The sequence below is a fragment of the Marmota marmota genome, unplaced genomic scaffold (genome assembly GCF_001458135.2).
Source record: "Marmota marmota marmota unplaced genomic scaffold, marMar, whole genome shotgun sequence".
In the NCBI taxonomy this organism is placed as follows: Eukaryota; Metazoa; Chordata; class Mammalia; order Rodentia; family Sciuridae; genus Marmota; species Marmota marmota.
In genome coordinates, this window is record NW_025999982.1 from 766,409 (window position 1) to 794,327 (window position 27,919).

The window sequence follows — 27,919 nt, forward strand, 5'->3', positions numbered from 1 at the left end:
CAGCGGCACTCGCTTCCCACTGGCCCCCCTCCATTTTTCTTTTTCCTCTCACCCTGGCGCCCAGCCCACAGGGGTGAGGGCTGAATTTCCTGTGAGGTGGGGAAGCTCTCATCTCACTGAGGACAGCGTTCTTCTCAGCAGAAACTGCAGGGCAGAGTCCTCAGCAGGGTTCTCCTCTCTACCCTCCTTACACTCAGCCTTTGAACCTCTGATTCCAATTTTCAGAGTCAGTGTCTCTGTAGAGAGGAAGATGGTCTCTCAGAGAGGGCAGGAGCTGAGCAGCCATTTTTTCCAATTTCTGACCCACACTGGGTTCTTTCTCACTCTCTGAGTTATGAAACCAATAACAAATCTGAGAGTTGATTATATATGAAGGAAAGTTTATTCTTTGGCTGGAGAATAAAGAGAAGCCTAGAGATAACTCTCCGATGAGCTTCCCATCCAAACAAAAGATGAGAGAGTCCTTTTAAGAATATGGAGGGAAAGTTGGGATTTAAGGAGAAGGAGGATTATTCATGACTTCTTCTGGGGAGAGGGTTAGGTTCATTCTGGAGATAAGGACCTTTCTTTCTTTCTTTCGTAATGAGGATCATACCTAGAGTTTTCAGCATGCTAGGCAAGTGCTCTAACACTGAGCTACACTTCCAGCCCTTTTATTTTATTTTCTTTATTTTGCCAATGCTGGCTTGAACCCACCATCCTCCTGTCTCAACTTCCTGAGTAGCTGGGATTATACAGGTTCAAAGCACCATGTCCCACCTGGGCTGCTTTTGTTTGATCCTTTCTTTTTGAGCTGATTTCAATCTGGGTCATAAGGGGACCAGACCAAGCAAGATAATTACAATGAAGTGGAAATGAGTCTGGGGTGAATAACAGGTCTACATGGCATCCTTTAGGCCTAAAACCAATTTTGTTCAGTTCCAGTCTGTATCTAGTTTCACAGTAGTGGCCAAGGAGGTCCCAGATGTCAGCATGGTTGGCTAGGTGTATAATTTGGTTTGGAAGAGAGGACTAGTTATTAAAAAGGATTGTTTCTCAGGGTTCAAAAGGGTGTTTTCCTGGTGACATTTTCAGCTTTGTTCCCATTCCCAGAGAATTCGATTTCCCCAGGGTCAGAGCCAGAAAACTGAGGGTGCTTCTCCAGCTCCTCTGACCTGGGCTTACCTTAGGTGTACCTTATCTTAGGTGTATCCTGTCTTAGGTGTATCTGGGAGCCTGCATTTCTTATCTATGTTGCTGTGTAATTTTCTCCACTTTACCACGGGTCCTGTTAGTTAACTAGATCATAACTGCTCAAGGCAAAGGACTTTGTTTTTCTTTCTGTTGTTGTTCCAGATACATGCAGCTGGCTGTTAATAAATGCTCTCTGAACAAGTTTGTGTAGAGATTGTGTCCTACAGCCTATCAGTAGGGGAATGTGAGGACCAAAGGGGAGGGGAGAAGAGGAAAAGCTTTTGGTTTGGGGAAAGGGCAGAACCAGGTCTGGCTGGGGCCTTTTGCAGTTGTGTGTTTGGGGCTATCCAGGAAGAGGGGAGATCTTCATCCTCCCTGTTCTCAGGGGAGCAGTGGGAGTGTGGTAATGTGGGTAGACTAATTTGAGGGGAGACTTGGGGCAGAAATGCTGACCTTGTTCCCTGTATTGCCCTCTGTGGTGAGTCAGTTCTCTTGTGGAATGAATCTGAATCTGAGCTAGTACTTCAGAAAAGTGAATAATTTCATGCATTAAGCCGTGTAATCTATCTATATATATATCAAATAACCATAAGGGATTGACACTCAGATTACTTGTATTTCACAGGTAGGACCAGAGGCCTACAGCAGGCCAGAATGTCCCAGGTCTATCCAGTGAGAAGTAGGATTCTGCTCAGGTCTTTTCACCTCTAGCCTGATGACTTTGTTTGTTTGTTTGTTTCTTTTCTTTTCTTTCTTTCTTTCTTTTTTTTTTTTTTTTGTGGTGCTGGGGATTGAACCCAGGGCCTTGTGCATGCAAGGCAAGCACTTTACCAACTGAGCTGTATCCCCAGCCCTATCCTGTTGACTTTAAATTTTTCTTCCTTTTTTTTTGGCACCAGGAATTGAGCTCACAGAAACTTAACCACTAAGTCACATCCCCAGCCCCCAACATTTTTAAGATTTCTTATCTGACTTCATATTCTCTCTCTTTCTTGGGGGAACTGCCCTTTCTCTCTGCCACATTTTAGCCACAAGGGGGCAGCAGAGGCCAAGGAAACTGGTTGAGGATGCCTGTGTGGCTTTTTCATTGGCCCAAGAATGATCTGGCATCCATGAAGCACCCTCTGGCTGGGTGCATGTTGTTCCTTCCTCTCTGAGAGGGAGTTTCCAAACAGTTCCGGACATGCCCTCCTTTTAAAGTTATGAATTTTGAACATGCAGCTAACAAATATGTACAAGAGTTATTTGGCTTATAAAAACAAATATCACATCAGGAGAAGTAAGATTAAAGCTTTTATAATAGAAGTTCTAATGTGTTTTTGCCTCCCCTTTTGCCCCCCAGGTCCCTGGAGCACCATAAGTGCTGATTCCCCCAACTCTTTTGGATTTAGACTGTGCCTTGGGGCAGACCTGCCCCTGTCAGTGTTTGTCCACGTGACCCTATGACCTTGGATAGCTTACACATATTGTAGAGGATCCATCCTTCAGCTCTAGAATGAGGACAGTGAGAACCACCTCATGGGAATCATCATGGGAATGAAGTATAAAATGTTCAGGTAAAATGACCCTCAGTGAATGGTGTGCCTAAATATTTCTTGGTGGTTATTAGAGAGCAGAGGCCCTGGCTGTGCCTGGGGGGAGGATTCTCTGTGACAGGAGAGGAACAAGGTGTGCAGCATCCTAGGGAGTGTTAGAATGTGCCTCTTGGAGCTGGACAGGGCCTCTCCTGCCCTAGGCCCCCCTCTACTTCTCTGAGGGGCGGAGGTCAACCTTTGAGAACTCTAGGCCTTTTCCCATGACCCAGTTTTGAAATCCCTTCCACTGGGACTCACCTGGTTCACCTTTGACCATACATGGGCCTGACCTACCTGGGATTGGGAGGGTCAGTAAATTCTTCCCAGGTCACTGATGGGTCACACATATGGTCAGTGCCTGTGCTGGCTCTCTGCAACTGATCTGACATTGCAGTAACTGGGGAACATGTTTCAGATACTCTGGGCCCATTCTGGTGTCTCATCTTCTTATAGGTTGGGACCGAATGCCAAGAAGGCCTTATCCCTCTTTCCTGGCTTCACTTTTTGTCCTTTTTTAAAAAAATTCTTAGTTGTAGATAGAAACAATATCTGCATTTTATTTATTTTTGGATGGTGCAGAGGATCGAACCCAGTGCCTCACATGTGCTGGGCAAGAGCTCTACCACTGAGCCACACCCACAGCCCTGCTCCTTCCTTTTTATGCCAGCTTTCTCTCAATCTGCTGTCTTTACTTTTAAATTTTTATTTATTTATTTATTTATTATTAGTTAATATAATTCATTAAATTTTCTATAGGAATGTACAATTTTTGTTTCTCTGGCCTCACTCCTTTATCCTTTTCTATCTCAGGGCTTGAGTGGGAGGGATACTTTACCTCCCTGGAATCTCAGATGAGGAAGGGGGTGGATTGCTCATGCAGAGTGGTGGGGCAGGTGCCCCAGCCAGGAGGGCTCATTGGTGAATTCAGCCTGGGGCTAGGCCAGGGCCTGGCTCCACTAAGAGAGTGAGAGGAATAAGGAGGTCTCTCAGCCGCTTCTAATTGGATATTCAGTTTTGGAGGTGACAGCCTCACCTGGGAGGGGTCTCCCCACCGGAGAGGCAGATGGGCAGACTCAGAAGAAGGGGCTTGCACAGCCATACCACTGGGATTCTATTCAGTGGGCTGCCAGGTCACAGGGCAGCCCATCAGCCAGGTTTATGCTGGATAGAGATTGGAGGGATATTTTGGAACTGAAACAAAATTCACCAACTTGTGTGTCTTTTTCCTTTTCATTTTTTTTTCTAGAAATAAGTAGCCAGAAAACAGTTCTTTAAACGTTTTCCTACAGTAGAAGGTAACCTAGTGAACTCATCTTAGCAGTGTCAAGATAAAGAGATGGTCCTGTATTCTAAGAAAAGGGGTTAAAGGGCTAGGGATATGGTTCAGAGGCAGGGGGCTTTCCTAACATGAGTTCAATCCCCAGTATGAACAGAATGGGGTGGGGGGTTGGGTGAGTGAAGTACTTTACATCAACTCTCACATTTTTAGAATTCCAATGCATTTCATACATTTTACATTAACTGTTGTTTGTGGTTTAGGCATTTATCTGAAGCTATTTAGAAAGTACTTGCTACAGGTAAAAGATAAGACTACATTTTGGTTATAAAAGACAGTACATATTAACCTCATTAATATTAGGATAATTTATGTTTATACAAGAAAAATTATTTGTGGTTCAGTGAATGGTGATTCTTGTCGAAGCAGCTGAACAGTGATCCTGATGAGCTGGGAGAGGATAGTGCTGAGGTTTGGTGTCCCCTGCCAGTGCTGTTCAAGGATTCTGCCAGTGTTCTTTAAGGAGCCCTGACCTGCTCTTTGTCACTACTTCCATCCCTTCCTCCCCAAATGGAAGGCAAAGGGCAACCTTGGGAGGGAGAATGCTCAGGTCTGGGTGAGATAAGCTTTCTGGTCATGTAATTGAGGCAACTGAGAGTCCAAGGTCTCTTTCAGGATCTTGCTCACTTGAGTTACCTGGGGCAGGGGGCTGGGCTGGGCTGGAGATGTGGTGGTGGGAGGCAGTCTCCTGGCACATCTAGGCTCTCCTTCATCTAGGAAGTTACTAGATTGATGTTACCAGATGGCAGGGCTCATGGCTTTATCTCTGCAGTTGTGATAATGAGATGGCATTAGTAAAATTTATGTAGCACAATTCTTGATAGGGATTCAGTATAATTTTGTTTTCTTCTTTTTGTAACATGTCCCTAACATCTCTAGGTTTTAGGGAGTCTGACCTTTGGGCAGGGATTGGTGGTGGCATTCTGAGCTTGTTCTGCAGTGTTCCAGGAAAATGGTGGGCACTCTCTTTTTGCTGCTCTACTCTGCTTCCTTCTTCCTGGTAAAGGGAGCAATGTCCAGAGGGCAGGGTACACTCTGCCCAGGCTCCTTTTGCAAGCTTTCGCTTTAGATGGTGGAAAGGAGTGAGTGAGTGGTTGCTCCTCTGACTGGGAGGGCTTAGTGGGGACCCCGGTGTCAGAGACTCTGCAGAGATCACTGCAACTTATGTCCGGCTCTGCTTTGTCCCTTTCCTGGGAACCAACTGCCTCTAGGAGATGAGGAATTTGTGGCCCCAGCATTGGACTCAGAGGCAGAGGACTGGGTTATGTGAGCAGCTTGGGGCAGGTGTAAATTCTGAGGGCATTATTTGTGGTCTTCTGGGGTCCTTTTGACTCTGAAATTTCTCCAGCTCTGTGTTTAGAGATGCTCCAGGAAGTCACAGCCTTTCATAGGTGGGAGAAAAGAGAAGAAGGTAAGTTGGCTTTGAAGACACCTGTGACCTAAGAGAAGGAATCTAGGGAGAAGCTGGTGGCAGGAAGGAGCAGAGGATGAGGTGGTGTGAGAGGCAGTGTGGGGGGGTAGGTGGAACAGTCTTGTTCTAGGAAGACCCAGGAGAAGCTTAATGAGGGTTGTTCCTTTATTCATTTGCTATAATGACATTTCTTTAACATTTTCTTGGACCAGGCCCTGTTTTAATTACATGTAGTGACTATAAATCACGTCATTTTCATTACAAACTTGGGAGGTAGATGTTGTGACTATGTCCATCAGACAGTCAAGGAAACTGAGGCCAAGAAGGTCACGGTGAGAGTGGCTGAGCCTGGAGGGCAGCCTTGAAGTCGGATCCCAGAATTTGTTCTTCCCAATACCACAGACTGTCTTCTCCCTGGTCCTTCCAAATTGTAGGTGATTTGGGGTCTTTTCTCTGACCAGGGCTCATTATCTCTATGCTTTGTCTCCAGGAAGGGTCCCTAACCTCTCAGGAAGGGTCCCTAACCTCTCAAAGAAAAAGAAGGCAAAGACAAACCTGTTGGTGGGGGAAGTGCTTGGCACCTTCTAAATGAAGCGCCATATCTGAGCCCACAGTGGAAGGGACTGGGCTGAGATTCAGGTTTAGGGGAACTCCACATCTAAGAAAGCAGGACAGGGTTCTGGGCTCCTGTGATGGGCACCACAGCCTCCTTGAGGGCATGTCTGTCTCTGACACTGCCCAGGCCAAACCTGGGCATAATTATGGGGCAGGAGAAGAGGCAAGCAGGAGTTTGCATGATTTTCATAATGGGAACCCTGGGTCTGGGCCCTCCTTTCTGGGGGGTCATGAGTGGTATGTGAATAACAGAGAGATAGAGGAATGCCTTCCACCACAGAGCTCCAGGTATATATAGAGAAAGAGCCTGGTGTTCTGGGTCAAGTAAGCTGTGGTTGGGGTGGGAAAGGAAGGAACGGTTTCTTTCTTTCTTTTCTTTTTTTTAATATCCTATTTTTCTTTGAAGTTGCTCCTCCTTTTGCATTTCTTCATTGATCTTTCCTGCAGTAATTTTTTTCTACATATTGAACTGGTGGGTTTTCATTCTCCTTATTAGAAGTCTTGTGTAAAGAAAAAAATGCTCCCATTAATTTAATTATCCATTTATTTATAATAATACAAACTCAGATTTTATTTGAGGAACTATAATCCAAATAAAATATAAAAAGTATTTTCTTAGTAATTTTATTCTTTTTATTATGGCTTTTTTATTTGATGGCTCAAGCCTTGGCTATTAGAAGCTCTTTCTGGTTGGTGAGTCTTTCCTAGTGACTAGGTCCCATTCTCTTTTTCTTCCTTTTCTTTGATTTTCAACCCCCCCCCCCCACACACCTTTGGTGATATATTTGCTTAACTATATGTCTGAGCACTTTCTCCCAATCTGCTACTATGATATGCTCCAAATGTAATTTATGTTTATCTTGCTTCAGTCCTATCATCAGACTGTTTTTCAGAGATCCCAGTATTTTTTTAATTGGAAAAGGATATTTAAAAACAAATACATTAATGCTCTGTATGCTTGTGGCTACTAGAGTGTCATTTTTTCTGGAACTACTTGTTTTTCCAAGCTAGAAACATGTGGTAGGCTGACTCACCTATATGCATCCATACCTGCATTTATTTAAGTTTCTACCCCTTTCTCTCTCTCTCTCTCTCTCTCTCTGTGTGTGTGTATGTGTGTATGTGTGTGTGTGTGTGTGTGTACACATGTGAACACTCATGCTTGTACTAATAGGAACAGTTTCTTACCAGGTAATTCTATGGTTTCCTGATACCATAGTCTTCCCACAAGAGCTGGAAGGAGCCCAGGCTCAGCTATTTGATAGTGTCAGGGTAGTGGGGGGCCCACCACCCTGTTAGTATGATGAACCAATAGGAAATGCTTTGCTCCAGCAGGGGACTGCTGTCCAGCCCTGAGCCATGCTCTCTATGCTGAGGTGCTGGAGCTCTGGGCTGGACCTGCCTCCTGCCTGCAGGTCTCGGCCCTCATCCCCCATCTCTCTCCCCAGCTCTAAAGATATGGAAGGGCACTGCAGTCGCTCCTTGCTCTGCTGTCTTGCTTCCCTGCTTCTCCTTGTCCAGCTGTCCACAGGTGAGTGTCCCCATCTGTTTTCCTTTGTGGTTTTAAAAATCAAGATATAAAAACATTTGAAAATACATTTTCCTCATTTTTTTTTTTGTTTTCTTGGCTTTTTTTTTTGGTGCTGCGAGCTTTCATTCATTCATTTTATTCCTGAAATATTAATGAAATGTTGATTGGTAGGTGCTATTCTATGAAAGAATCAGACACAAATTCTGTCATACAGTTTGTCTTCTAGCAGGAGAGAGTGAGTAATAACTGCAACTAGGCAGGGAGGCCTAAGAGTGTTGGAAAACTATGGGAAATGCAGCAGGGCAGGGTGTGGACAGTCCGGGGCATGGGAGGCAGGTGTGGGCAGGCAGCACTGTTCAGTGAGGTGGTGTGTAGATGGGAACATAACCCTGGAGAAGGAGAAGTGAGCTGTAGGACCATTTGGAAGGAGGGTTCCTGCAGGGGGAGGAGCCTGTACAGAGCTGGCAGTGTGCTGAGGTGTGAGGAAGCTCAGAGGCCAGTGTTGCTGGACTAGAGCCCATGGGGAGAGAAGCAGCAGGTGAGTTCAGAGGGGTCTTGGGAAGGAGGGTCAAACTAGACAGGCCTGGGGAGAAGTGGGGAGCCACGTGGAGGCTTTGAGCAGAGCAGCAGCATGGATCAGCTCACATGTTAAAAGGATCACTGAGGTCAGGAATCCTAGTCATTCTCCAGTTGAGATTTAATGGTGGCTAAGACCAGAGTGGAGAGGTACAGGATTTGAGAGTAGCTCTTTGGAGGCCCATTGCAGCGTGTCCTGCAGAGGAGTCATGTGGTAGCCTCAGAAGCCCAAGAGCCCCAAGAGTGGAGAGTGAGGTGAACTGCTTCTTGAACATGCATTGATGGGGGTTTCCGTGAATTATGAGAGCAGGATTTTCATAGCAGTAAGTAGCATTTGACTCTGTGTTTTAAAGTGCATATGTATTTCTCTCCTCCCTCAGTGGAGGAGAAAAATATAGACTGAAGTAAATAATTTAGAATAGGAAGAGGGGAATTTCCTGGGTGTGACTGAATGACCAAAGAGTGCTGACCCAGGCCGCATGTGAGCTCTTTGTCAGTTTTCATGTTTGTCCTGAGACAGGGGTTTGTTAGACCTGGGGTTCCCAGGTCCCAATGTGTGCTCCTCAGACCACCCTTGGAACTCCTTGCAAGTGCACATTCATTGCCCCCCCCCACCCCAGATCTAGTGGATGAGACACTCTGGAGTGGAGTCCAGTGATGTGTGCTCTATAAGGCAGCCTTATGGTTCTGGTGCATGAAAGTTTGAGAGTCACTGAATTAGAGATTTCTTCATGGGATGGCCTGGGACCAGGAGCAGAAGACAATGAGGGAGTGTCTTTGGCATTATTTCTGGCCACATGATAATGATCAGAAGACCTCTTCCAAATCCATCAGACTTCTAGGGTCATCTCATGTGGCCCCTGCCCCGGCTTTCCTGGCCTTCCCACCTGATGTTGTATGTTCTCGTTTTTTGGTCTGTGTCTCTCTAGCTTTCTCCCCACTATGTCTGTGCCCACAGAGCAATTCCAGGTCATTGGCCCTCGACACCCCATTTTGGCAGTGCTGGGTGAGGATGTCATACTTCCCTGCACCCTAGTTCCAGCCATGAATGCAGAGAACATGGAACTTGGGTGGTTCCGCACCACATTCTCACAAACAGTGTTCATCTACTGGAACCATTGGGAACAGACTGAGGAGCAGATGGCTGAGTACAGAGGGCGGACTTCATTGGTGAGGGGCTGCCTTACTGAGGGGCATGCTGCCATGCACCTCCGCCAGGTCCGGGTTTCTGACAATGGAATGTACACCTGCTTCTTCAGACATGGAGGCTTCTATGAAGAGGCTGATTTGGAAGTGAAGGTGGCAGGTTAGTTACTTGATGTCTATTCTGGAGACCTTGGGAATATTGGGTTTGATGGGAATATCAAGGATCATCTAATTTAACCTAACATTTTATAGGTGAAGTGGAGAAAAAAGTGGCTCATCTTTTATTAATTGATTCAATACAAACACTGTATAGGGAGCATCTAAAATATTTTGGGACTTGTCCTGTGCACCAGAGGTATATCAGTGTAATAGAGATCCCAGCCATGAGGAGTTTACATTCTAGAGACAAAGGAAGAAAAATTATAAGAAATAATTCAGTACAAGATGGCATAAGATGATAAGTACTTAAGACAAAAGACCAAGTAGATTTAAGAAAGGGGCTCAGGATGTGGGCTGGGAATTTAGGACAATCCATAGTGTTACATAGGGAATTGGGCAGAGTCTTATTGACAGTCTAAACAAGGCTCAAAGGAAGTAGGTATTTAGCCAGGTGGATATCTGTGGGGCCAGAGTTTAATGCAGAGGGAGCACCTGCTATGAAACCTTTGAAGTAGGAGTTTGGTTGATTATTCTGGGTATAATGAGGCCATCATGGTTGGTAGGAGGAGTGAAGAGAGGATGGTAAGAAGTGGCAATACTGGAATAAAGAGATGGTCCTGTATTAACACCACTCTCAGGTGTCAGGATGAGGTCATTAGGAGTAGACACCTAGGCTGGCACAAGAGCCCTGGATGTTGATGGGCTGGAATGTAAAACGGCAGAGGGCATACAATATGGTGATTGTGGCTACTTGCATTTGACTAAATAGTTCTTGGGGTTGAGTGTAAGGGCTCTGAGGATCTCAGATGGTGGAGTTTGGGGACAAGTGTTCAGAGAGGAAGACAGTTACTGGATCAGTAAAGGCTTTCTGTGCTGTGTTATGGAGTTTGGATGCAGAGTAGGGGGAATCCTAAACAGAGCCAAGCTGGGAATGCTCATGTTGGCAGTTTGAATGGATGAATGGGAGGTGAGCAAGAAGGAGGCTTGGAGTGCATTTGTGATGTGGAGAGAATGATTGCCTGACCTGAGGCATGGTAGTGGGGTGGGAGAGGAGGAGTCAGACAGGTTTAGAAACCAGATTCAACTAAACAGATTTGTGGGCACAAAGTTTGGAAGGGGAAGAGAAGTGTTCAGAGACTTCCAGTGTTTTATTTGAACCATTGTTGTTTCATGGCAGGACTATTGATAATTATGTGTCAGTTCTACTGCTGTAATAATGCTGTGTAACAAACAGCCACAATCTCAGGTGATTTGGCAATAAAAATGTATTTAATTCAGGCACTAAGGGAGTTCAACTAATTGGGGCTGAACTTGGCTAATCTCACCTGGGTTTACTCATACATCTTTGGTCATGTTTCAGAAATAGAATTAAAAACAAAATCTTCCATGCTAGGAGAAAACACTTTTATTACTGAATAAGCAACAAACCAGATTGTGATACATATTATGGTGATCTGTGAACGGATCACACAACTTGAAAGGAATTTCATCTTTGTTTTTAGAGCGAAGCATATATAATCTCCTGTATACTTATTTTGAAAACGAAGAATAACTAATCCTCAATTAAGAGGGCTCAAAGAACTATTGTTCCACATAACTCATCCTAAATTTACATGGTAGTTTGGGAGATCATCTGTGTAATCTATTAGGCTTTATCTGGAAGCAAAATGAACTCCTCTAGCTTTATGACAGGAAGCAGTTTTACAACTTGGATCAAGATGCCCACATAAGTTAGGCTCCTACCTTTCCACAGAAAAGGGGGCAAAGGGTTGCTATCTTCCCTGATGTTTACATTTCAAAGAAATGGTTCCCAGGTTCTTGAGAAAGTCATTCCTGAGCCACAAAGCTGGCAAAAAACCTAACTAGTTTTCAAAATCATGTATAAAAATTTCAAAAGAGAAGGAAGTATCTATTTGTAATTGCAATTTCCTAAAGCAAATGGTATAAGAAAAAGGAAGAAAATCTTATTTTATTAACAGGGAGAATTAAGCTTTTTACTTGTAATTTTTATTTGTTCTTAAGTTAGCAGAAAAGTTCACCAGGTGCACCTTGGTTGGGTGTGCTGATGTTTCAGGTGGTCATGTGGCTGACCTAGGGCAGCAGTAGCAGGTTGACCAGGCAATGTTACATGAGTCCATCCTCAACTGGGTAGACCAGGATTGTCCTCCTGTGGAAATGGCAGAGGGAATAAACCATGGTTCATTAGTCATTTTTGCTAATTTTTCATTGCCAAATTGAATCCATTACTGGGCCCAGGGGCAGAAGGTAAAGGCAGTAAAAAATTAAGTGGAATTTCTAGAACTGACTATAAAGAAGGGTGAAGTATTGGATTATTTTAATAATCATTTTATCACAAGTGGTGCAAATTAATGAATTCAGTTCTGAATTTGAGTTTGAAGTGTATGTGAGGAAACCTGGTAAAGAAAACTCATAGGGACATGGGTGGAGGGTAAGATAATTCAGGAGTCAAGGTGGTCACTGAATACGATTTTGGACATGATATACACAGAGAGGGTGATGTCCCAGGAGAGTGTGTGAGGTGAGAAGACTGAGATCCAAGGAGGGAGCCCTGGGACAAAATTCTTCCTGTTTTTTTCTTTGGGCATCACAGCTGGGGACAAGAGCCTACTGCCCTGTGTGGGTCCCTGTGCTCCTTCCATTTATTCCGTCTTTCCGTAGAATTCCCAGAATTGAACATGAAAACCTTCCCCCTGAAGTTATGTAATGTCTTGGCAACTCTGGGGTCTCAGAGCCCAAGGTGGCCTCCTGGGGCTACACAGCTTCCTTCCCACAGGTATGGGCTCTGACCCCCAAGTGCACATAGAAGGGCCAGAAGAGGATGGAGTGCGCTTGGTGTGCAAAGCCTCAGGATGGTTCCCAAAGCCCCAGGTGCAGTGGAGAGACCTCAGTGGAAACAACTTCCCAGCGCTTTCTGAAACCCACTCCCAAGACACTGAGGAGCTGTTTAGTGTGGAGGCCACTCTGGTGGTGAGAGACAGTTCTGTGGGGAATGTGACCTGCTCTGTCCTCAACCCTGTCCTGGGCCAGGAGAAGGCCATGGCTATTTACATCCCAGGTCAGTGCTGCTTCCCACTCCCAGCAGAGCTGTGGGGAGGGGCTGGCCTCTCTGAGTGTGCTGGCTCTCCTGGGTGTGCCCCTGACCTGCTGTCTGCCTGGCCACAGAGCCCTTCTTCCCTCAGGCTTCTCCCTGGAAGCCAGCATTTGCTGTGATCCTGACCATGCTCGGGCTCCTACTCTTGGGGGCTTGCTATTTTATCAGAAAAGCACATTCCAGAAGGATGCAGGTGAGGCAGGAAAAGGAGCATCAGCAGCGGCTTAAGAAGCAGGAACAGCAGGCAAAGGAAGAGGTGCTGAAGGCCATTGGTAAGACCACAAAGGGCAAGTGCAAATCTGGTGGTGAGTGGGACAGCTGACGGGGGCCAGAGTCCGAGTCCAGCTCTCTAGGGAGATCCAGGGTCCTGGACTCAGAGGAGGTGACTGAGGAGATCAGAGAGGACAGCTAGAGACTGGTGGGGTTGAGTGGGTTTGTAGTTAGAAATTCTAGTGAACAGAAATGTTTTCCTTAGGTTTTTCAGGCACTCAGTCTTTCCTTTTCTTGGGGATGGGCGTTCACACTGTTTTTCATTTTCTTTCAGATGAACTCAAGGCAGATCTCAGTAAGTTCTGCTTTCCCTTCTGAATTTTCTGTTTCCTTGGTAGCAGATGTTCTAGTTCCTAGCTCCCCTATTTCTTGTTGTTTTTCAGATCAGAGGAAAGCTGCTTATCTCTCTGGTAAGTGACTCTCCCTCCATGTATTCCTTGTTTCCTTATCCAACCTGTGTTATGGTGTCCCTTCTCCTTGTTTCTGTCTAGGCACAGACATGTGGGGCCTTATCCCTGGGAAGCTAGTGGATGCCAGTACACTGGTCCCTGGCCTTTCCTTGATCTGGTCTACTATTTCCTATCTAGCGTGTGGAAACCTGAGTTTGATGGTGACCTGTGGTCTGTCATGTATTCTGCATCTTATTTCAACCCTGGATTGCCATATATATATATCAGTCTTCAATGCATCTAGCAGTTGGATTGCACCTAGAAGATTAAAGGCAGATATTAAGATCATTAAATGATCTATATAAGTAAATGGAGTCATTAAGTTTAGGAGTATGGCCTTCTGTTCATCTCCCAACAAATCATCAGTGAGGGATTATGTTTTCTCCAGCTCCCGAAGGTACTAATCCAAGAAGGCTGCTCACCACAGGTGGGAAAGTGATGGAGTGAACCAAGTACTTCCTAAAAAGTGGTTCTTATTCTCTGGAAATATTTCACATGTGAAAAGTTGGGCAGTTTTACTGAAGAACTCATTCCTGTCTTTAAATCATTCTTCATTTTTGGCAATTTCCCAAGTGTCTTTTTTAATTTTATTTTTTCATTTTGTGGTACGGAGGCATGAACCTGGAACCTCGTGCATGCTAGGCCATCCCTCTACCATGATGTACATCCCCACCCCTTCCTCAAATGTATCTTTTCTTGAGAAAGCCTGGATATAATAATACCCCTCACAATTGTGGAATGAATTATATTTATTCTCTCAAATATTTTCACACATAGTGTAATTTTGATCCTTAGTGGCAAAACTGAATAAAGACAGATAGAATATGGATTTTTATGAGTTTTGAGGCAGACAGTTTTCTGACAGAGAGAAAGCAGTGGGACAGTGGTAGTAGTTGGCCTGTAAAGCAGCCGTCTTGATCTGTGGTCCAGGGGATTTCCCACAATACCCTGTGGACTCTGATACTGCAAGAGCCCATCTACTTTCTGGCTCTCTCCTCCTGTGGGTAGTCCCATCTTTAGAATGGAGAGGAGGCCAGGGCAGGTACATTCATGCTGAGCAGGCTTGTTTTAGCTGTGGTCTCACCACTGTGTGTTCCCTTTCAGCCTGGAGGAAGGCCCCCCTGTATGCAGGTAAGTGACTCTGATGTGTCCTTGGCCTTCCCTCCTCCAGGATCCTCCTCTGCCCTTCTGTGTCAGTGGCCTCTACCCAGGATGGGATTAGGTTTCCTGCTCTCTTGTCTAATTTGTTTTTCACCTTCCCAGTAAATACTATTAACTTCTCTTGTTTTTTTTTCCCTATAATCCTTACACATTAATCTGCCCCATGTCCAATCTAACCAAAGCCAAGTACAATAGGAAAGCAAAATTCTCCTAAAAGGAGAAAAGATAATTGTAAAAGATAATTGCATTGGAAGACCACAGGGACTTCTCCCTGGATTGGATCACAGAACTCATATCACATTCCTGTCTTTTAATCATTCTTCATTAAAACAATTTTTTTTTTAGTTGTAGGTGGACTCAATACCTTTATTTTATTTTTATGTGGTGCTGAGAATTGAACCTAGTGCCTCACGCAGGTAGGGGAGCAGTCTACTTCTGAGCCACAACTTCAGCCCTAAATTATTCTTCATTTTTGGTAATTTCCCTAATGTCTTATTTAATTTTAGTTTTGTTTTTTCATGTTGTGGTGTGAGGAGTGAACCTGTTCTAGGCTCATCCTCCCCTGCAGGTTAGGGTTAAATGCACCCTCTGAAAACATTGTTTTTGACTGGTATTTGTTGTTGGTGCAGTGACACTGGAGAGTTCAGTTGTGGGCAGAGCCTGGATGGAGCAGGTTGGAACTGTGGATAGGAATTGCTGGTCTCCATGAAATTTCAGAAATCATATTTGACAGCTTAGGACTTACATCTTCCTAATGTGGGGCCTTGATTCTCTATTCCCTTTACCCTGGATTTTTATCGTTTGGGTCCATGTTTGGTTTTCTTGTTTCTTCATGGTCCTCTGGATATTGGTCTTCTCTCAGCCACCTCCTACTCTGACTCACTGTCCTAGTTTGGTTTCTTCTAAGCATCTAGGTTGCTGAGAAATGAGTTTCTGGTGTTCAGAATTTGGGGTCCAGGATGCTAGGGGATCTGAGAACCACTTGAAATTATATGCAAAGTCTGTGTTTGTGTTTGTGTTACAGGAACACAATGCAATTTATATTGATCACAACACTTTTCTCTGATTTTAAGAGAATTTTGCTTTGCCTGTTGGGCTTGGTCTTTGTTGTTGTTGTTGTTTTTAAAATGTGTGAAGATCATAAAAGGAGAAACCTGGAGAGTTTAATATTATTTACCCAAGAAAGGGTAGAGAACAAACCAGAGAAGAAAGGATGAGGTAGGAGGAGAGAGGAAGTCAAAAGGAAAGTAGAGTGCCCAAGATTCACATAGACATTTTGGTTGTGCTGAAGCAGTGAGAGCTGGAAGATCACATCCAAGGTGGTTTGAGTTGAGTGTGAAGAGGATTTGCAGGTTCTTTGTGTGCCTGAAATGTAATCAATTCCTTGATACATCTTTGAGAGTTTTCAGTTAATACATTGTGTGTGTGTGTGTGTGTGTGTGTGTGAATTCCATTAATCTATTTCTAAATAATCATCTCATTGAGTTTGCTTGTGATAATGAGACCACCTGAACCTTCCAGTAGTAGTTAGGAAAGGCATATGCTAAGGCAGTTTCCAATTCAATGAAAAATTATCCAGAGGACTCTTTAACTCTGGGGGTGAGTTTAGGACCTGTGCCATCTGAATTTGTACAATATGCCCTTTTCCTACTCTGGATGTTTCTTTTTCACATCAGGGATATAGACTGTGAGTGACAAAGGAAGGTGAGCCATGGCATCAAGAGGCTTTGGATTCAGATGTTTGAGGAACATTCTTTGAGAATCTTAATGATTTTCCTGGGGACATTTTTATTAAAAAAGAAGAATCAAATTGTCTTTATTTTTACCATCTCCCCATTCTCTACTGAATTAATATCTATATGTTTTCATGTATAAATTGCATACTCTTTTATTTTGTAAGAATAAACACCATAACTCTACTAGAATCAACACTGTCATATTGAGAGGTCCATAGTGTGAGGTGGACAAATGTCTATCTCATCTTGTTCATGAAATTGTAACAATGAGCTATATATTCAAATTTTCAGTGGGAATTATATGAAGGCTGCATTAAAGTGCATAGCATGGCACTTGACACACTGGAAAGTCTCAAAAGGTTTTTCTCTTTCATTCCTTCTTTTCTCCCCCATCTGCTTCCTTCTCCTCCATTTTCTTCTTCTTTTTTTTTGATATTCTCAGTCAGGTATTATATAGAAAATTATAATTGGATTTTATCTAATATCTTGGTGAAAAATGAGCAAAACTTACTTTTCTCCAAGGATCATCTGGGTCTGCTCAGACATTTTATATGATCTAGTTTCTATTAAGCAACTCCACAAAGATGGAAATACCAATGTATATGATTGAACCTGTATTAGTGGAAATATGGGGCACAAATTTAAACACAAATCTTTAAGAAAGAAAAAATTTTGGTTAATGACCTTCCTATCCTGTTCCGAAAATGGAGTATGGAGGTTGGAGGAGACTTATGTGGCTTTGGAGCAGTGGGGGAAGAGGGACCATGGGTTTTCTCTTAGTTATTTCAGGTCTTCACCATCAGGAGGCTAGTCTAAACTGGTTCATAAGACCCTTGGTTTGGTGTCTCCTGAGTAAAGGCAGGTCTCATCTCATTGCTTGGTCACCCTTCCCGGACCCTGAGGTAAAGTCCAAAGTCTGTGTCACTTATTCCTAGTAGCCATTGGGTTTTTTCCTTTAACCTTCAGACTTTCTCTGGTTCACTGACTCACTGGGAACCTGCCTTTTCACCATCCAGCAGAGCATGTGAGACTTTCTGGGTCCTCAGCTTCCCGAGTGCAGGAGACACAGAGATTCATGTTTTCTGCCAGCACATTTCTCTGCCAGTGTGGTTTTTTCCACATGGGGTGTGTCACCTAAGTGGGCATATTAGCTTTCTATTTGCTGCCATGTTAGTACAAAATTAGTAGCTTCAGCCAACATAAATATGTTATTTTAAATATTTGTAGGTCAGAAGTCCAAGAAGGTATGAACAAGGCTGTGTTCCTTTGTGGAGGCTGTTGTCTTGCGCAGTTTCTAGAGGCCCTCTGTATTCCCTCATTTGGGGGCCTGTTCTTCCGTCTTCAAAGCCAGCAGCACAGCATGGTTTTGACCTTGTTTATGTGATTCTATCTGCTTCTCTGACCACACCCAAGAAAGGTCTGTGTTTACAAGGGTTCATGTGATGGTTTGGACTCATCCAGACAATCCAGAATAACCTCCTCTGCTCAAGAACCTGAATCTGGGGGCTGGGGATGTGGCTCAAGTGGTAGCGCGCTCGTCTGGCATGCGTGCGGCCCGGGTTCGATCCTCAGCACCACATACCAACAAAGATGTTGTGTCTGCCGATAACTAAAAAAATAAATAAATATTTAAAAAAAAAAAAAAAAAAGAACCTGAATCTTAATCACCTTTGTAAAGTTGCCTATGTATTTAACCTATTCACACACTCTGGAGTTTAGGACTATGGGTTCTATCATAGCTGGAAGTTTTAAAACTCTTTAGGCAATTCTTGTGGGAGACAAATGACTAGATCCGATATTTTTTGGGTTCTCCCATATGTGTTTTTCTCCTATTGTTCTGTGAAAAGTTGAAGAAAAGTCACTAGTGTTAACCTCTCACTGGATATATTTGTTTCCTGCTTTGAACTTCTTTCTCTCCCATCCTAAAACCCTATCCATTGCCTCCTAACTGGGCAAAATTTCTCTGAGTTCCCTGCACTCATGATTTATAGTCATCCTCCAAGTTTAGCTAAGCTAGATGTAATTCTCAACTCATGGCTTAGAGGTACCTTACAAGTGCAGCACAGTCAGTTCTTTATAAGTAAATGGAGGTCTTGGAAATTTTGATAACCTCAATTCTATATCAAGATAACCCAGTTGTCCGGATGGTTATGTGTCTGTGTCTTGAGAAAGTATTATTTGGTAGCTAAATCTGAACAGTGACCTTTCAGATTGATATCCAGCATTTTGATCCTGGGGTGTTAAGCTTTTTGGCTTAGTCCTCCCACATTGCTGTTTCATAAGACTGGGTGCTGACCTTGATGTGTACAGACTCTGCAAATCCTTGATATCAGATGTGTGTTCTCTCGTAGATTGGCGGAAGGAACAGTTCCAAGCCTGTGAGTGACTGTGCGCTTCTAGATGTTCCTCCTGTTGCCCTCATGGCTTCTGGCTTCTCCTTAAGTTCTCTGTGGTGATTCAGATGCTGGCATCACCAATGGTGATGCTGTGGCAGAAGTGATAGTCACAACACTGGTACTGGTTCTTAAGGGACCTGTCACAAGTCTACCCCCCAAATCAATCTCTGGCTCCTTCTCCTCGTTGAGGACGTGGGCTTGAGTTACAAGACTGGTATCTCAGGAGGCTTATCCCCTCCTCAGCTCAGGCAGCTCTGTGGCTGTGAGGTGGTGGGTGGCTGTGTGCTTTGTTTTGGGGCAGGGAGGACCTTGCATGATTGATAACTCTCTCAACAGGGTCTGTCACTCTGGATCCATTGTCTGCTCATCACTGGCTTTCTATCTCTCATGAAAAGATGCATCTGTCCTGGAAGGACCCCAGCCTGTTGTACTGTGATGAAAAATGCAGTGTGTTGGGTCTTAAGGGCATCACATCAGGAAGATGGTTCTGGGAAGTGGAGATAGAGAATGAACTCTTCAGCAAATGGACTCTGGGAGTCTGCAGGAAAGATGTGAGGAGAACAGGCAACTACCTGGAATCATCACAAAGGGGGTTTTGGGTCATGGGGAAAGGTAACAATAAGTATTTTGCCCAAACTGATCCTGAGACTTGTTTATCTCCTAGGCAGGATCCCTGCAGGGTGGGGGTTTTCCTGGACTACAGTGAAGGGGATGTCTCCTTCTATAACATGATTGATGGGTCCCACATTTTTTCTTTCCCTCCCATCTCCTTCTCTGGAGCTCTCTTTCCATACTTCATGCTTAGGTATGGAGGTGTGTCCATGACCATCTGCTCCATGGCAAGTGGGTCTGAGGGGCTCCCTGTACCCCTTAACAATTTTTCCCCTTTGGAGGAAATCCTGAGTACCCCAATGGAGGGGTTCAGCTCAGGTTGTGATGTTAATTGTGCTCCCCCAGAGGCTGAATCTCTGTTACTTCCCTAATACTTCCAGTTTTTGTCCACATAGAGTGCCTTGCTGTCTGTGATCCCTCACTGTGGCTCTTCCTGGGGCGACAGACTCCTGGTCGCAAAAGCTCATGAGATGAGACTTGGACTGTTCAGTGGGCTTGTCCTTCTGCTCTCTGTTCAGACTTCACATGTGTGGTTATGAGAGTTCAGTTCATATCTTATATTCAGATAGCAGAAGATAAAATTTGGCTGTTTTGTAACTGGTTTAGAGAATATGCAATTTAACTGAGGAGCCCTATTTTTTGGTATTAAAAGTTATTTCAAGCAGCTGTGGCAGTACATACCTGTAATCCCATCTACTGGGGAGGTTAAGGCACAAGGATCAATTTATCCCAAAAGTTTGAGACCAGCTGGGGAACATAGTGGTACCCTGTTTCCAAAAACAAAACAAAACAAAACAAATTCAAACAGAGGGGAGATCATGTTACTGCACTTGCAAGTGTGTAGAGGAACTTTGAGGTTGAGAATGATCCCCAGTTCTATTTTTGCAGATTTAGACTATCAGATGACAGTCATTATCTAAAAATTTCCAGGGAAATTGATAGGTATGTTAGTCACCTTTTTGTCTCTGTGACAAAATACTGAGAAAATCAACCTAAAGGAGGACAGATTTATTTTCCTCACAGTTTTAGAGGTTTCAGTCCATAGTCACCTGGCTCCATTGTTTTTGATGGAGAATGTCATTTCATGACAGGGAGCAGGTGGTGGAGCAAGTGGCTCACCTCACAGCAGGCAGGAAGCAAGAAAGGAAGACAGAGGGAAAGGGGAGTGGAGGGAGGCAGGAAGGGAGGTAGGGAGGGAGAGATAGATAGATAGATAGATAGATAGATAGATAGATAAGGGGCCAAGACATAGTCTTCAAGGACACATCCAAGTTATCTACTTCCTTCCTGTTTCCTAGTCCCCACCTACTGAGGTTCCTACCACTTCCCCAAAAGGCCACCAGCTGGGGACTAAGATTTTAACATGTGAGCCTTTGGAGGATATTTCAGTTCTAAAGTACAATAAATGATGGAGTTTTAAGAGAAGAAAGAGTACAACATTCTATGTTATCTGCTTCCTATTCTGGGATGAATGGAATATACCCATTTTTCCATAATTCAATAGCTTTCTGGACACAATACCTTTATTTAGTTATTTTTTAATGTGGTACTGAGGATCAAAGCCAGTTCCTCATACTTGCTCCAACAGTGAGCTACAGATGAGACCAGTTGTTCTGACTTGGGGAGAGACAATAAAGTTTGGGAATTGGAAGATAGAAAGTACATATAATTACACTGTCCATCTATAAACAAGGATTGTAATAGCTTTGTATATTTTCTCTTTGCTTGGGGTGTATATGTGTGTATTTTTATGTATTGACCATTTGCTTCCTCTCTCTTCTTATATTCATAATTTTATATACAAATTGTTATCTTTAGGTAACAGTATAGTCAATGGGACTGAGTGAATTTGAAGAGTAAATACTATAGCAGTGTAGTGTACAGTGACTGGGAGTGCTTCTTATGTTGGGGAACAGATGAAAACCTCTTCATTTTCAGGGGCTTTGTCATGATAGATTTGTTGTTTTATGGAAGTTCAAATGGTTGTAAAATGGTGTAACATGTATGCATACATAAAGTATAAAGTCAAAGGTGTGTACAGAGTCCAGTATCATTTCATTACATTTCTTTTCCAAATCCACTCCATGTTGGTCTTCTTTGTGTTATTGTAACTGGACCTTGTGAACACTTCTTTGCATTCTGACACAATGTGAGACTATTGGTACAATGCACTGGAGGAGCCACTGCAAGGCAAGGTAGTTCTGTTTCTTTCTTTCTTTCTTTCCTTCCTTCCTTCCTTCCTTCTTTCCTGTACCAGGGATTGAATCCAGTTGTGCTTACTGAGAAACATTCCCAACCTATTTTTTTTAAAAAATATTTTTCTTTAGTTGTGGATGGACACAATACCTTTATTTAGTTATTTTTTAATATGGTGCTGAGGATCAAAGCCAGTTCCTCACACTTGCTCCACCAGTGAGCTAGAACACCAGCACACAACTCCCCTCCCTCCACCCTTTTAAAAATTTGAGACAGTCTTTTCCTACATTGTTAGGGCCTGGTTAATTTGTGAGACTGGTTTGAACTTGTGATATTCCTGCCTCAGCCTCCTAAACTGCTGGGATTATAGGCATGAGCCACCATACTGGACCGTTTTTCCTTTTATATGCATCTTCCAATGGTGTGCAGAAGGCTCACCTTTTGGTGACATAGTAAGAAATGTCTATATTAATATCTTTATCTATATTTTTAGTCTGTATCCTAGGTTCCTGAAAAGTGGTTTCTCTCCCAGATCCCTGAAAACAGCTCCTAAAATCCTTGGAATTTCCTGATAGAGATGAAAGTGTTATCACTGTTTACTGGTGAAGAGTCCTTACTTCCCCAGTGCTGAAGTTTAACACTAGAGAAGCATGCCAAGGCAAGTTTAGAGTGGAAAGTAGAAGCTTTATTAAGGGGAGCAGAAAAGATATCCTCCTGGAGGAAGAAGGGGACCCAAGAGGTGGAATCCATGGAAAGGGGAGGTCTTCCCTCTTTTATAGCTAAGGTCTTCTTTCAGTTTTCCCACATTCTTGTCCTTTGTTATCTTGCAGTGATAGAATGTAGGTGGGAAGATCTAGAAGGTGAGGGGCAGATGGGCCAGAGGAGTAATCTGGGCAGGAAGGGCCTGGGGCAGCTTTTGATTAGCGCCTCCCAGTATGCTGCAAGCTTCTTCATTAACATTTCTTTAGAATGGGCTCTGGGCCTTGGGAACATTAACATTTCAATTTCCCCAAGTGCTTCTCTGCTTTCCTGGGGCTCCATTCTCAATATGGCCTTCATTCTTGATATTAGACCAATTTACCTAACTACACTAACTACCTATTTTTAAATCTGACTTCAAAAGGAGAGTCTGTTGTTATTAATAACCAGCCCCTTTCAGCAATCTGAGTTTATGTTAATAAGATAACTTTTAGAAAGCCCTTGGATCACCTCAGGATGGGGTCAGGTTGCCAAAAGAACAAATTTAGAGTAGAAAGTTAAAAGAGGGGAGGAAATAGAGCTCAATGTTGAGTTAATTAATTTCCAGCAGTAAATGATTTAATAAATCTTTTTTTTTTTTTTNTTTTTTTTTTTTTTTTTTTTTTTTTTAAAGAGAGAGTGAGAGAGAGAGAGAGTGAGAGAGAATTTTTTAATATTTATTTTTTAGTTTTTTTGGCGGACACAACATCTTTGTATGTGGTGCTGAGGATCGAACCCTGGCTGCACGCATGCCAGGCGAGCACGCTACCACTTGAGCCACATCCCCAGCCCTTAATAAATCTTAATGAAATAATGAAATACCCATAAAAAATGTTGAGGGAGCTTCTGACTTGATGAACAACAATGCATCCATGTGTTGTGGTGTGCCTCTCAAACTCCACCATGGGACAGATATTCCTGTGCTTGAGGCTTTTTTGGGCCTCACTCTGTGTACATGTTTATCTGGCTATTCAGTGTATTTTCTACAAGATCTTTTATAATAAATTGGATAGTAAACAGAGTTGTTTTTCTTGGTTTTGTGAGCCCTTCTAGATAATGGCTGTAGAAAATCATCCAATCTGAGAATAGATCTTGGAGTGGAGGATGGGCCTTGGGAATGAGATAGAAATTTGGGATACTACCAAAAAAAAGTTTCTAAAGGAGAAAAGTGCCTGTTGGGATGTGGAACAAAAATTTGTGAACTGCTCCTGACCTGGACAAAGAAACTTAAGGGAAAGGAAGAGACCAAAGGTAAATATGCACCAATCCCATAAATTACTTTATAAGTTTCCAATTCCATATAAAATTTCTGGAATTCAGCAAAGCAGGAACAAGATTTCAAAAGAAAGACACTACTAACCTCATGAAACTAGGGGCTAACATTTGATTGGATCAAACACCTGATCAAGTATCAGCTGAAAACAACATAGCAGACTAGATTTCCTAACAGGAAAAAATCAATATTTCCCAGTCTCCAGGAAAGTCCTATCCACTTGGATCATATATTCTATCTTTGTACACTATAAAATAACCTGACCTTAATTCCTGGTGGTGTGTCTCTTCTTGCTCTTGAGATGGCCCACATTATTCTCCTATATTCACTTTTCACTTTCTAATCATACTCTTCCTCTCTTTGCTAAACCCCAAGACATCCTTTCATTCTTTTCTGTGGTATGGGCAAGGGTCTGAAAGTTCTGAGTAGAGTTTTCCTTTGCCACTGGAGAGACTTCACTGGATCTCCTTACAGTGACAGGAACCTCAGAAACAGGTGGGTAACTTGAGGAGTTATCTTGTGATTTTCATCTGAAATCATGGGAACATACTTTTAAGACTGTGGGGTCCACTTAACCTCTGGGGTCTCTGGTAATTCCTTAATTTAATTATAGGATACCCAGATATATGCAGAGAATTGGAGAATAACTTGATGTGGAAAACTCCAAACATTTGGTGTCAGAAATGTTTGGGGGGTGGGGTATTATGAAAGAGGACACCTGGTGAGTTGGAGCATTACAGATCCATTTCCAACCTTCCCCAGTGGGCCATGGTTCCATCTTCCCCAATGAGTTCTGTACCTCAGTCTCATTGGGGACCCTGTCATACATTTTTTCCTTCCTTGACTACTCTGCCTCAATCTAAGAGGTACTATATATGCCATTTCTGCATTCTTTGGATCCTTCTTTTACTTCTTTTGGTAGTTAACCACTTTTTACTACTTGATTATTTTTCTTTTTTTCTCAGTGCTGGGGATTAAATCCAGGGCCTCAGACATGAATAGGTCTATGTTAAGTTTTCCTTGTTCAAATGATTTATGTGGTTTCTGGACTTTGACAGAAGCATCTAAACTACAGTTAATTTAGTACTTGTTAAAGGAGGGTGCTGAATTGCTCACAGCATGTGAGAAAGAGTAATTGAGGCATTAATCAATTTATTAAAATGCTTAATTCCAACAATAAAGTTATATAAATATGTTGATTTTTTTGTGGATTTTACGTATTTTCTATATGTAGATATATTACTTGTCAGTTTGATGGAAAGAGTGTCAGCAACAGAGAAGGAAGGAAAGGAGAAGGAGGAGGATTGAGGCAGTAGTGTTTGTTTCCTCACTCCACAATTGTTGTGCCCTCATCTCCCTCTCAGTCTACTTCAGAATTATATCATCTGATTTATAATGTGATGACATTAATGCTAGATCACGTTACTCAGAATTGCTTGGTCATACCATTGTCACCATATTTTGCTTGTTTCATTTGACTGCTTTATCTTCCCTCTCAACTTACCTGTTGCTACTTGGAATATATATTGGTTCATTATGGTGTCAAGTGGCAACATGGGGGTGTTTTATTCCACAGAAATACAAAATTGAGGTCACTCATGGAAAAAGCCATGATGAAGCTTGGTTTCCTGTTGGGAGCTGCCATATAGGAACCAAGTGTCCCTTAGCCTTGAGGGATGAGAATGTGGAGATGTGGCAAGCCAGCCATGGGCTGTATTGTTATGCCAGATTCATGGGACCCTAATAGACCTCAAGGAGCTGAATCCAATGCAATCACACAAGAGTCTTTATTGCAAGCTCAAGCCTGAACTCACAACCTTTCCTGAGTCAGCAGTCCCAGGGAGTGAGTCTGCCCGGACCTTTGTTCAGTGGGATTTTATAGGATTTTGGGGGAATACTCTATGCATCACAACATCACACAGCAAATTATTCCATACCATGGCAAAGTCAAACAACAACTCTTAACATTGATTAGCACATTCAATGGCAGGAACAATTTGGGTAGGGGTGATTGGTCAATATAAGAGGGGGATTCGTTTGAACTGATTGGTTTAGGCCATGAGGAGTGTACTGCTAAACTACATGGTTTCCTAACATGTTATCAATCACCATAAACTACTTGGGGGTCATTTGGCATTCCAGGTATTTTCTCTGTCTTATGCTGATTGAAGGTTGCTAGGGGGTTGCTATGGGTCCTCACCTAGCCTAACTGAGTCAGGGACACCTGGCACTGCAGACCTCTCCTGTTATTTACAGCAAACAACTCAGCAGGTGGGTATGTGCTTAGGAGTGCTCTGTGGGTTTTTCCAAGGACAAGGGTCACACCCCCTTCCTTAGGACAGGCCTTGAGGTAGAAGCTGCTGTTATTTATTTATTTTTAAAAAATGGAGTCACATTAGTTTCTCAGTATGTGTGTCAACTATGTGCACATAGCCCACAAAGTGGACTGAACTGACATTGCCCCTCTATTTGGGAGGGCCTTGCTCTGATCATTTGCTTGCTCTGCCATGATCCCTACACAGCTCATGAGATGGGCGTGGCTTCTCTAGATGTCAGTCAATCTGCTGACAGCAGACTTCAGGAAGCTAGACTCAAACCCCTGATACCTGACCTCTTGCCTCATTTGAATGGCTTCTTCCCAATAAAAGGGTTCTGCATGTGAACTCTCTCTCTCTTTCCACGGACCCCTAAGGTTGGAGGAGGTGTCACAAGACTCAAAGAAAAAGGTCTTTCTGTGTCTTTGTGTGATTATTTTGAGAAGCCCAGTTCACCTGGAGTGACCCTAATTGTTTAGTCATGAAATGCAATAGTTTTGTTTTGTTTCTTCATTTATCTTTATAGTATGATTTTTAGATTTGATAAATGACTGAAGTCAGAGAAGCTGTGGATGGACTTAAGAAACACTACAGTGGCATATGATCAACCCAAACTGAGTCAAGAGGACCTACAATTTATACAGATCAATTTCTTTTTATTTTTATTTATTTCTTACATACATGATAATAGTGGAGTGCATTACTTTCATAATTATCCATTCATAGCACAATTTTTCATAACTCTATATATAGAGTATGTTCACGCCAAATTATATCATTATAAATGAGCTCTCTTATTTTTTTGCATTACAATTCTTAATACACCTTATACCCAATTTATCATATCTCTGTGTATAAGGTATGTTGACATCAAATTCATTTCTTATACATGTATTTTGTATAATGATGACCATCTCCTTTCACTATCCTTGCTATTCCCCTTCTCTCTCCTTTTCCCTCCCACCCCTAATCCCTATCTAGAGGTAATTTTCCACCCATGCTCTCCCTCCCTATCCCACTTTGAGTCACCCCCCTTATATCAGAGAAAACATTCAGCATTTGTTTTTTTTTTTTGGGATTGGCTAACTTCACTTAGCATAATCTTCTCTAATGCCATCCATTTCCCTGCAAATACCATGAACTTATTCTTTTTTAGTGCTGAATAATATTCCATGTGTATAAATGCCACTTTCTTTTTTTATCCATTCTTCCACTGAAGGACATCTAGCTTGACTACACAGTTTAGCTATTGTGAATTGTGCTGCTATAAACATTGATGTGGCTGTGTCCCTGTAGTATGCTGTTTTTAGGTCCTTTGGGTATAGTCCAAGAAGAGGAATAGCTGGGTCAAATGGTGATTCCATTCCCAGTTTTCCAAGGAATCTCCATACTGCTTTCCAAATTGGCTGCACTAATTTGCAGTCCCACCAGCAGTGTATGAGTGTACTTTTTTCCCCCCGTATCTTCCCCAACACTTATTGTTGTTTGTCTTCAAAATGGCCGCCATTCTTATTGGGGTGAGATGGTATCTTAGAGTAGTTTTGATTTGCATTTCTCATACAGATCAATTTCAAGCAAGGAAAGAAGACACCATCAAAAGCCTATTAACCAAGAAAATTCCAGGACCAGACAGATTCACAGCTGAGTTCTACAAGACCTACAAGAAATAATTTATATTTTATTTAATCCTCAAATAATTCCATGATATAGAAAAGAAAGGAACCCTTTCAAACTCATTCTACAAAGGTGGTATCATCCTGATACCAAAACCAGGCAGAGACACATGAAGGAAAGGAAACTTCAGACCAATATCCTTGATGCAAAAATTCTCAATAAATGGGGCCAGGATTGTGGTTCAGTGCTAGAGCACTTGCCTAGCATGTGTGATGCACTGGGTTTGACCTCTAGCACTACATACAAATAAACAAATAAAAAATAAAGGTGTTGTGTCCATCAACAACTAAAAAGTATTTTAAAAAATTCTCAATAAAATTTTGGCAAATAGCATGCAAAAGCATATTAAAAAAATAGTGCACCATTATCAAGTGGATTTTTTTTCCACGATTGCAGAGATGTTTCAACATATGGAAATCAATAAATAAATTCATCACATCAATAGACTTAAACATAAGAATCATAA

At 42.7% G+C, this 27,919-nt stretch overlaps 1 protein-coding gene and 1 pseudogene across 10 annotated transcripts in view; both read left to right on the plus strand.

The window, feature by feature from the left end:
- Positions 1-2,621: 2,621 nt before the first annotated feature.
- The window catches only part of LOC107143592 (butyrophilin subfamily 3 member A2-like), a 113,535-nt gene continuing 88,237 nt past the window's right edge, over positions 2,622-27,919 (plus strand). Inside the window, exons 1-11 of one of the 10 annotated variants that reach the window (XM_048805080.1) lie at positions 5,123-5,349; positions 5,432-5,494; positions 7,558-7,640; positions 9,175-9,522; positions 12,316-12,597; positions 12,705-12,905; positions 13,178-13,198; positions 13,287-13,313; positions 14,457-14,483; positions 18,583-18,627; positions 18,982-21,337. In XM_048805080.1, coding sequence (XP_048661037.1) covers positions 7,568-7,640; positions 9,175-9,522; positions 12,316-12,597; positions 12,705-12,905; positions 13,178-13,198; positions 13,287-13,313; positions 14,457-14,483; positions 18,583-18,627; positions 18,982-19,628 — 1,671 coding nt within the window. In that variant the 5' untranslated portion in view covers positions 5,123-5,349; positions 5,432-5,494; positions 7,558-7,567 and the 3' untranslated portion in view covers positions 19,629-21,337. Of the gene's footprint in view, positions 2,730-5,061; positions 5,495-7,557; positions 7,641-7,778; positions 8,179-8,245; positions 8,540-9,174; positions 9,523-12,315; positions 12,598-12,704; positions 12,906-13,177; positions 13,199-13,286; positions 13,314-14,456; positions 14,484-18,582; positions 18,628-18,981; positions 21,338-27,919 lie in introns of those variants that run through there. The other 9 variants (XM_048805081.1, XM_048805078.1, XM_048805079.1 and 6 more) reach the window with 9 other exon arrangements.
- The window catches only part of LOC125617398, a 33,926-nt pseudogene continuing 27,264 nt past the window's right edge, over positions 21,258-27,919 (plus strand).